We start from the raw sequence: 10,000 nt of genomic DNA, 5'->3' as shown, positions 1-10,000 counted from the left end.
AACAAAACGTATACACTTTTGTTTCTTCTTATTTTTTAAAAATACAAATGCAATATTTTCTTTCATCGAGGGGACCGTTCTACACAATTTATCAGTTTTTAATTTAAATAAAAAAGTGGTCTTCCCACTATCACATGGTCCTAATAATAATACGACATTATTTGTTTTGGATTTCTTAAAAAATATATTGAACAATATTAATAAAAGATATAACAAAAATACAAAACCAAATAATAGTGTGATGACAAATAACAAGTTGTGAAAATCGTTCAAATCTATTCCATATTTTACATGATATATTTTTATCTTATATATTATATCCTTTATTATTTTATTTAATATATCCATCTTATTTTATCTTTATACTATTTAACATAATAATAATACATATATATATATATATATATATATAAATATAAATATATATATATTCTTATAAAAATAATATAAATGATTATATACACTACTCTTTTCAAATATTCTTCAATTAAAAAAATAAACATATATATAAAATTTATACATATACATATAATTATATATATATATATATAAGTATTTAATTCTTCATTCTCTTAGTATATTTTTATATGATATTTAAGTGTATATATATACATATATTAATAAATTATTATATACGAAGGAAAAAAAAAATAATAAATAAATAAATAAATATATATAATATATATATTTAACATTATAGATATATTACATAAATTTTAATAAATAAATATTATATATTCAATATATGTGTATAATATTAATTATCGCTTCTAATATTATCATACAATAAATAAATAAATATAATATATATATTTATAATGTATATATAAATTAAATATATAATTCTCCTATATATGTTTCATATATTAAAAAAATATTCATAACACTTGAGAATAATTATCATATATATATATAATATATATATTATTTTATTTTAATTTAAATTATTATATTTCATATATAATTATTAATATAATTTTTCTTTTTATTAAAAAAAAAAAAAAAAAAAAAAGAAAGAAGAAAAAAAAAAAAACATTATTATATTCCACATATATATATATATATAATATGGTTAATCGTTTAATTTTATTCATACTATAATTTAAAAATCTTTACATATATTTAAAAATATGTCACTGAAATTTTTCATATATGCAAATAAAAATTTCAGTATAATCCTTTTCATATGAAGAATAAAAAAATGTCATTCTTTAATTCTTTTTTTTTCTTTTTAAATGTATTAAAAAAAATATATATTATTTTTTTAATTTAAAAACCAATGAACAAATTAACAAATATATATATTAAAATTATATAACCACATTTTAAAAAATTCTGAAAGAATCAAAAAAAACTATACACATATATATATATATATATATATATATATATATATATATTTATTTATTTATATTTATATTTATATCCAAATTAATGTCATTGTTATGTATTAATATAAGACTTAATACATATTTTTTATATATATGTATGTCAAATTTTGACCCAAGAAATTTTATCATCTATTATGGATCTCCTAACAATATTACTCTTCCAGTGTTCATTTTTTAATCCTATAGTTTTAAGTAATACAGTAGATGGTGTGAACTTTATTAATATATAATTATCCTTATAATCACCAGATATCAAATATCTCCATTTATCTGTCCATATAATATTTTTTATATCTTCATTTTCTATTATAGAAGCATTCCCTGTTAACGTAGCATATACATTTTTTTTCTCATCAGAATATAATAAACTAATGTCTTTATTTTTATTTTTTATATAATCATATATATCCGTATTTTTGCTAATACAAAAATACATATAATTTAATGGTACTTCCATTGAACCTTTACTACACATAATTTCTTGCATTAACGGTTTATTCAAAGAGTATAATAAATTCTTTATACTATTACTTGAACTGGTATCACCAATATTACTATTATTATTATTATTATTGTTGTTGTTGTTATTATTTATACTATTTTCTTCTTCATTATTTGTATCGTTCAATAGGTTTTTATTTTTTTCATACTCATTATTATTAATTTGACCTGACCTGTTCATATTTTTTATTTCTTCATTATTCTTTTTTATCATTTGGCTACCTGACTCGTTCATAATTTTTTCATTTTTTTTTATTTCAAACCCTGAATTTGAAAATGAAGAGCTAGCTATTTGTTTATTATTCAATTCATAATTAATTTCTGCATTTTCAGGATTTAGTGGTTCGATATAAACAGTATTTATTACATTTTTATCAAAATATAAGCAAAAACATAAGGATGATCCATTAATTAATTTAATGGCTTCATTAATTATATCTTCAGAAGAATCAAATTTAAAGTTAAGTTCGTTTAGTTTTACTTCTTCTATATATTTAAATAAATACATTAAGGCAATAATAGGTATACTTTGAAAACCAATAAATATTAATAATCTTTTAAATTTTCCCTTTTTATATATAAATTTTTCATCTTCCTTATTTTTCTGTTCACTATATTTATCATTTTTATTTTTTTCGTATAAGCTAGAGATATCATTTCCGTTTCTTTTTAAAATTTCTTCAATTTCATTCTTTATGATATCATTCTTATCATTTTTAAAAAAAAATAAATTCCTTTTGTGTGATAGATAGCCTTCTCTTTTTTTTAAAATTACATTATTAAATAGAAGAAATCTTTTACTCGTTATATTAGCAAATAATTTTTTGTATAATATATTCATTATATTTTATATAAAAAACACAGGGGATCCATATAAATATTTTATGCAGAACTATATAAAAATACACATTTGTAAGTTTATGAAATAATTCTAATACAAAACATATATATATATATATATAATAAAAGATTTTATAAATATATAATTATTATTTTCTTTTTACTTTATATAACGTATGACTACATGTTTGCTTATATATATATTAATATATTTCATCATTAAAATTAGCAATAATATATAAATAAATATTAATACATATATATATATATATATATATATATATTTATTTATATATCTCTCATAACAACCTCTACACAAATATAACATTTAGAAAATGTAAAAAAAAAAAAATTAAAAAATTGAAAAAATTATATATTTAAAAATAAAACCTGAATGAAATCTTATATACATATACGTTAGTTATATTTCACAAATGTTATTCTTTTATTTATATAGTGAAATATCAGAATAATAGGTCAATATATGAAATAATATAAATATATATATATACTTGAAAAATTAAAATAATATATATATATATATATATATATTTATATATTTATATATTTATGTTATTAAAAAATTATCCCCTGAATATTCATTAATCACCCCAAAAAAAAAAAAAAAAAAAAATACATGGACATATAATATTTATTTATGAATAAATAACCTTTAAAAAATATATATAATATATATAATATATATATCATATTTTATTTAATAATCAAAGGATACACATATTCTATAAATAAGAATCAGATTAATATATATATATATATATATATATATATATATATTAAGTAGTAATAAAACAAATAAGATATAAAAAAATATATAAATATATAAAATATTTATGACTAATTATTATTTATGTTACTCACATTTTAATTTTCATAAATCTGCTGTATTATTTATATAGGTCAATTTATTTTGTTGTTCTTTCATTTTTTGTGCTTCTAATCTTCTTTCTTCAAATCCATTACCTCTTATAACACCATCCCATCTATAACCAGCTTGAATATTAAAACGATTATATGGTGATTGATAACGACAAGTAAGTTTTTTGTTTTCTTGATTTTTTTCTTCTTTTTCTTCTATATATATATTCATTGGATCATCTTTTCTTTTTTTCATTTTTAATTCTATATCATAATCAGAATCAAAATCATAATTGATAATATTTTTCTTTTTAATTAATTTTTCATTTTCTTCGATAATTTTTTGTCTCATATCTTTTTGTACTAATCCACTATCCCATTCTAATTTTTTTTTTTTTTCTTCTTCTATTTTTTTTCTTTTATCTTTATATTTTCCATCTTTATATTTCATTTCATTTTTTTGTTCTTCAATCCATTTTTCTCTTGATATTATTTTACCGCTTTTATCTCTATAAATAGTTTTTTGATTTTTCTTGCTTTCATCATCTTGAGAATAAGAAGATATTTTATCTTCATCTTCATCACTATAATATTTTTCTTTACGTGACTTTGATTTATGTTTTTTTGAAGGTGCGTGTCTAAATTTTGAATCTGAATTTTTATTTTCACTTATACTGGAAACTGTATGTGATAAAGAAGGTGAATAATTTTTCTTTTCATTTTTATTATTTCTACAAATGGATATATCCGAATCGCTGTTTTTATTATTTTTTTTATTCCTACAAATGGATATGTCCGAATCGCTGTTTTTATTATTTTTTTTATTTCTACAAATGGACATATCAGAATCACTTTTATTATTCTTTTTATTTCTACAAATGGACATGTCCGAATCACTTTTATTATTTTTTTTATTTCTACAAACGGACATGTCCGAATCGCTTTCCTTTTTCTTACTTTTTTTTCTTTTCTTATTATTACTTGACGTTTGTATTAGACGACCACTTTGTAAAGAATCTAAAATTTTTTTTTTATTTTCATTAGATATCTCTATAACATTCATAGTATTTGTGTCTGTAATGGTTATTGGGACATCTGAAATATTTTCATCAGATTCGACATAATTATCAAATTCTTCTCTATAATATATTTGATCATTTTGATCCATATGTTTTTTTTTTTTATTTCTATATATATCCTCTTCATTTATATCTTCTTCTTCACAATCATAAATTTTTATATTTCCTTTTTTCTTTTCTTTGCCTTTTTTCAAATTATTTTTCATATATTTCTTTCTTAAATATTCTTCCATATTTTTAAAAACGTGTGTATAAATATATATGTATATTTATATACATAACTCACAAAAAAAAATATAAATAAATAAATAAGCAAATAAATAAACAAAAAAATAAACAAACAAATAAACAAATAAATAAATAAATAAACTAATAGAGGGAAAACGGGATGATTCTGGGAGAAAAATTAAAGAGATGTTTTCCTTTGATTAAACAACATTGCACAACATTAAAAAAAAAAAAAAAAAAAAAAAAAAAAAAAAATATATATATATATATATATATATAATATATACTTATATTATAGGAACTATTTCTTTTCTTTTTTTTTTAAAAGGATGTTATTTTCTTTAAATCTATAAAATACAAGATTAATATTTTATTATTTCAATTTTACATTTTTCTCATTACTATAATTAATAATATTTTTATATATTATATATTTTTTTTATATTTCATATTCTTACCATTATACCATAAAAAAATTTTATATAATTTTCATTTATTTCTTCAAAAAAAAAAAAAAAGAAAAAAAAAGCTAATTCTAGAAATATGGATGAATAAATTAATGATTATATTTTAAAATCCATTGCTAAAAGAATGCTCGTTTATTTGAATGTATAGATAATAATATATTCTCAAAAAATTTTTTTATGAAGAGAAAAAAAAAATATATATATATATAAATATATATATATATATATATATATTAATATAGCATTCGAAAATTTTACAAATTATAATATTTTCATTATTCTAAAATAAAAATATCTTTCATACATATAATTATATAAGTGATTCTATTTTGTATTTTTTTTTTTTTTTTTTTTTTTTTTAAAATTTTTACAAACAAATATACATACATATATATGTTATAAAATAACCATTTAATTTATATTTTGTAATTTTTTTATAAATATTTGTTGTATGTGTTTTATTTTTCTCATATATTATTTATTTATAATATATATATATATATAACCTTCATATTTATATATATATTATGTAAATATTAGAATGCTAAAAGTACATATCATTAAAAAATGGAAAGGATTCATAAAATGTCAACCTTTTTCAAGTGTCATATGTGAACAGAAAGGAAAAGATTATGTAGGTTCCTCCTTTGAAAAGAATAAAGATAAATTTAAAAAAAACACAAAATTTAAAGAAGATCTATATAAATATCACTATGAAGAATATATAGACTGTGTAAATAGTAGGCCTAGTTTATATTTGAAAGATGAAGAAAATTATGAACATGACAATGAAGATAACGTACAAACTTCTAATAATAATAATAATAATAATAATAATAAAAAAAAAAAAAACACATATGACAAAAGATTAAAAAGAAATATTCCATTTATATATAGTAATGAAATACAAAATTTAGAAGAATTAAAAAAAAATCCTTTCATCTTAGTTAATGTAAAAAATATGAAAAATGAATCCTTTGGAATAGCAACATTTAATCCTTATTCTTTAATCAGTGCAAGGATTATTAGTAACAATACTCTTTTTTCAATAAATATTAATTTTTTTATTGAAAAAATTAAAAATTCTTTACATTGGAGATATAAATTAATGACAAATCAAGAAGAACAAGAAAATGATATACATAATTCCTCTCATCATATTAATAATGAAAAAAAAAATGAATTAAATAATTTTCATGAGGAACAAAATAAAATAAATAATTCAAAAAAAGAAAATAATTTACATACATACACATATGATGCACTTAATCCTAAACTTTGTTATAGATTAATTAATTCAGAGGGTGATAATATTCCAGGTCTTATTATAGACAGATATGATGATTTTATTTCCATACAACATATAACCTTAGGATGTGAAATGCTTGCCTATAATATTAATCATGCTATTCTAGAACTACTAAATCCAAAAGCCATCATTTTTAGAAATGATATTAAAGATAGATTAAACGAAAAATTAGAAATTTATAAAAAAGTAGTTTTTGGAAAAGTACCTGAACAAGTCAGGTTAATAGAAAATAAATGTTTTTTTTTAATTGATTTAATAAATTCTCCAAATACAGGTTGGTTTTTTAATAGAAAAGAATTGAGAAAACTTGTGTGTAATTATGCAAATCAAAAACAAGTTCTTGATCTCTTTTCATATGTGGGTTCCTTTGGTATTCAATGTTCAAAAATTGGAAATGCCAAATATGTTGTCTGTGTTGAAAAAGATAGCTATTTTGTTGAGCTAGCCATAAAATCAGCCAATATGAACAATTTAAAATATAATGTTAAAATGAATAGTTCACAAAAACATCATACTAATAAACAGGATATATCCAATCTGGAAAATAATAATAGTATAGATAACACAAATTGTAATATATCATTTTTATGTCAGGATGCTTTAGAATTTTTGAAAAATTGTAAACAATTATTTGATATAATAATATTAGACCCACCTAATTTAATACCTAAATCAAAATTTCTTGAATCTGGAACCAAACGATATATCGATTTAATTCGTTTAGCTCAAAATTGTGTGACTCCTAGTGGACTCATATTAATAACCTTTACAACAAAATTATGTTCTTATCAAGATTATATTAATATAATTAATATGTCATTTTCTGAAACTAATAAAAATGTAAAAATTGTAGGACAAGGTAGAGGATCCCCCGATCACCCTATTCATTTGTCCCTATATGTATATGCAGATTTTTATTGGTTTCTTATTCAATTAGATTATTAAAAATATCCGTCTGTAAAAAATTTCATTTTTTTTTTAAATTAAAAAAAAAACATACACATATATATATATATATAATATAATATGTGATGATCATTTTTAAATTGGCACATTTCACATATTTCTTATTCTATTTTCTTCATATAATTAATTTCTCTTTTTTATTTCTTTTTTTTTAGTGTATTATCATTTATAACCCAAATGGGTGTCCTTTTAATTATTAACATAATAGCAGTCCATATTTCATATATGAACATGCTAATAATTCATATTTTATATTTATTTATTTATTTATTTATTTATTTATTCATTATTGTATATTTTAAAAGTCCCTTTAAGTAAATATTTTTTTTTTTTTTTTTTTTTTTTTTCTTTTTAATTTCATGCATTGATATATATTAACATACATATCAATATGGCATAAAATAAACCGTAGGGTAAAATATTAATGGAATGAAGAACCATATATTATTTTTAATTTTAGTATAAAATGTTAACGTAAAAAAGAAGCAAAAAAAAAAAAAAATATATAATAAAATAAAAGGAATAAAATGTATAATATAACAAATATGTAACATTATGCAATAATTAATTTTCTTGTTTTTTTCTTTTCTTTTTTTTTTTGTCTTTTGCCTTATTCATAAATTTTAAAAGTAATATAAATATGACAACAAACAAATAGTGTAGACAAAAATAACAAAGTAATACATAATATATATAAAAGCGGAGATTTAAATATTAAGATGGAGATAATATATATATATTAAAATGTTAGTGCACATATATATATATATATATATTTGTTTTTTTTTTTTTTGCATCTTCCGAAGGTATATATATATATACCACATCGTATAATAACAACATTATAAAATTAAAAAAAATGTAGCTAAATAATTACAATTATAAACAACTAAATAAATGGAGATATATCGGTACATATAATATATATATATATGTGTAACATATACCCATTTTATTTCATTTTGTTTGGTTTTATTTGATTGGTTTTTTTATTTATTGTAAAATATCTTCACAGAATAATTTGTAATCAATGTTATCTTCTGATGAAAAGGCATTAAGAGCATCAGTGGCTTCTTGATCAGTTAATGCATCACCCCATGTTGTAAGAATATTTTTCATTTGGCTCTTAGTTAAGTAACCAGTACAATTATTATCAAAGTGTGCAAACATTTTAATAAGTTCTTCTACATTATCTTTATCATGTACACATATAGACAAATATTCTAAATATTGTTCATATGTTAAGTTGTCTCCATATAATTCTTTAATTTTCTTCTCATCAACACTTGATGGAGCTAAACCTAATTTTCGTGCATTATAAGATGCATTATCTATACTTATTTTTCCACCACTACTTTTTTCATTAAAATATATTTTCACATCACTTTCATCTACTTTTTCTTCAAGTTGTTCTATGTCAACAACTGATTCTTCAGATTCTTCGGAGCTTTCAAAACTTTCTTCTACTGACAATGGCTTTCTTTGTGGTTCAGGCTCATATTCAAATCCTGGTCCCCAAGTGAAGTAACTTAATTCATTATCATATGGACCTAAGGTGGACTCTGGGTCAGGCAAGTTAAAATAACACACATTGCATTCTTGTTTCATTTTTACAATCTTATGACTAGAACGCAAATTATTTATATAAAAAAAAAAAAAAAATATATATATATATATATAAATATATAACTAAATATTGAATACAACAAGGAATAAAATAAAACTTAATTAAAATAAAATTTTAAATTCAACAAAAAAAAAAAAAAAAAAAAAAGGGAAACACTAAAATGTTAATTTCAGAACCATCTATATATATTGAGTGCTTTAAAATATATAACCTTTTTATCGCTACTATTATATATATAAATATATATATATATATAATGAAACACTTTTTTTTTTTTTTTTTTTTTTTAAAGGTATATATAAATTTAAGTAAAAAAAAAAAATAAAAGCATAAAGAAAATTTAATTTAAAAAAAAAAAAATATATATATAATATGTACTTTCATATACATATATATATATATATATATATATATATTATTATTATTTTTATTTTATTTTTTTTTTTTTTTGAATTAAACATATATATATATTAATTATTAACAACGGCTATAAACACAAGATTGGAGACTTTTTAGAAATAATATGAAGAAAAAAAAAAAAAAAAAAAAAAAAATTATATATTATATATACATGTTTATATGTATAATACAACATATAAAAATATATATATATATATTTACATATTTGAAATGAACAATTTTTTTTTTTTTTTTTTTTTTTTTTTTTTTTAAATTTTTTTAATTATTATTTTTGGTTTTTATTTTTTTTTTTT

The 10,000-nt window shown here is 18.4% G+C and overlaps 5 protein-coding genes across 5 annotated transcripts in view; 1 reads left to right on the top strand and 4 right to left on the bottom strand.

Annotated features, from left to right (window-relative positions):
* The window catches only part of PGSY75_1246800 (signal recognition particle receptor, beta subunit), a gene marked incomplete at both ends in the record, with an annotated part of 1,140 nt that extends 792 nt beyond the window's left edge, over nucleotides 1-348 (bottom strand). Inside the window, one exon of the mRNA XM_018787023.1 lies at nucleotides 1-348. This exon is cut by the window's left edge and continues 116 nt beyond it. Coding sequence (XP_018640888.1) covers nucleotides 1-348 — 348 coding nt within the window.
* A 1,143-nt stretch (nucleotides 349-1,491) lies between these two features.
* Nucleotides 1,492-2,733, bottom strand: PGSY75_1246700 (hypothetical protein; the record flags this gene model as incomplete). The annotated part of the gene is made up of 1 exon (XM_018787022.1): nucleotides 1,492-2,733. One exon carries the CDS (start codon nucleotides 2,731-2,733, stop codon nucleotides 1,492-1,494), a length of 1,242 nt encoding a protein of 413 aa, XP_018640887.1.
* An 891-nt stretch (nucleotides 2,734-3,624) lies between these two features.
* On the bottom strand, nucleotides 3,625-4,923 carry PGSY75_1246600 (putative pre-mRNA-splicing factor; the record flags this gene model as incomplete). The annotated part of the gene is made up of 1 exon (XM_018787021.1): nucleotides 3,625-4,923. One exon carries the CDS (start codon nucleotides 4,921-4,923, stop codon nucleotides 3,625-3,627), a length of 1,299 nt encoding a protein of 432 aa, XP_018640886.1.
* Nucleotides 4,924-5,926: 1,003 nt separating this feature from the next.
* PGSY75_1246500 (hypothetical protein) lies at nucleotides 5,927-7,639 on the top strand (the record flags this gene model as incomplete). Its single annotated transcript, XM_018787020.1, has 1 exon — nucleotides 5,927-7,639. The coding sequence occupies one exon, from the start codon at nucleotides 5,927-5,929 to the stop codon at nucleotides 7,637-7,639; it is 1,713 nt and encodes a 570-aa protein (XP_018640885.1).
* Nucleotides 7,640-8,653: 1,014 nt separating this feature from the next.
* On the bottom strand, nucleotides 8,654-9,268 carry PGSY75_1246400 (myosin light chain 1; the record flags this gene model as incomplete). The annotated part of the gene is made up of 1 exon (XM_018787019.1): nucleotides 8,654-9,268. One exon carries the CDS (start codon nucleotides 9,266-9,268, stop codon nucleotides 8,654-8,656), a length of 615 nt encoding a protein of 204 aa, XP_018640884.1.
* Between the last annotated feature and the right edge of the window lie 732 nt (nucleotides 9,269-10,000).

This window comes from Plasmodium gaboni, chromosome 12 (assembly GCF_001602025.1).
Source record: "Plasmodium gaboni strain SY75 chromosome 12, whole genome shotgun sequence".
NCBI lineage: Eukaryota > Apicomplexa > Aconoidasida > Haemosporida > Plasmodiidae > Plasmodium > Plasmodium gaboni.
The sequence above is the reverse complement of the archived record's forward strand: the minus strand, read 5'-3'. Positions and strand labels throughout refer to the sequence as shown.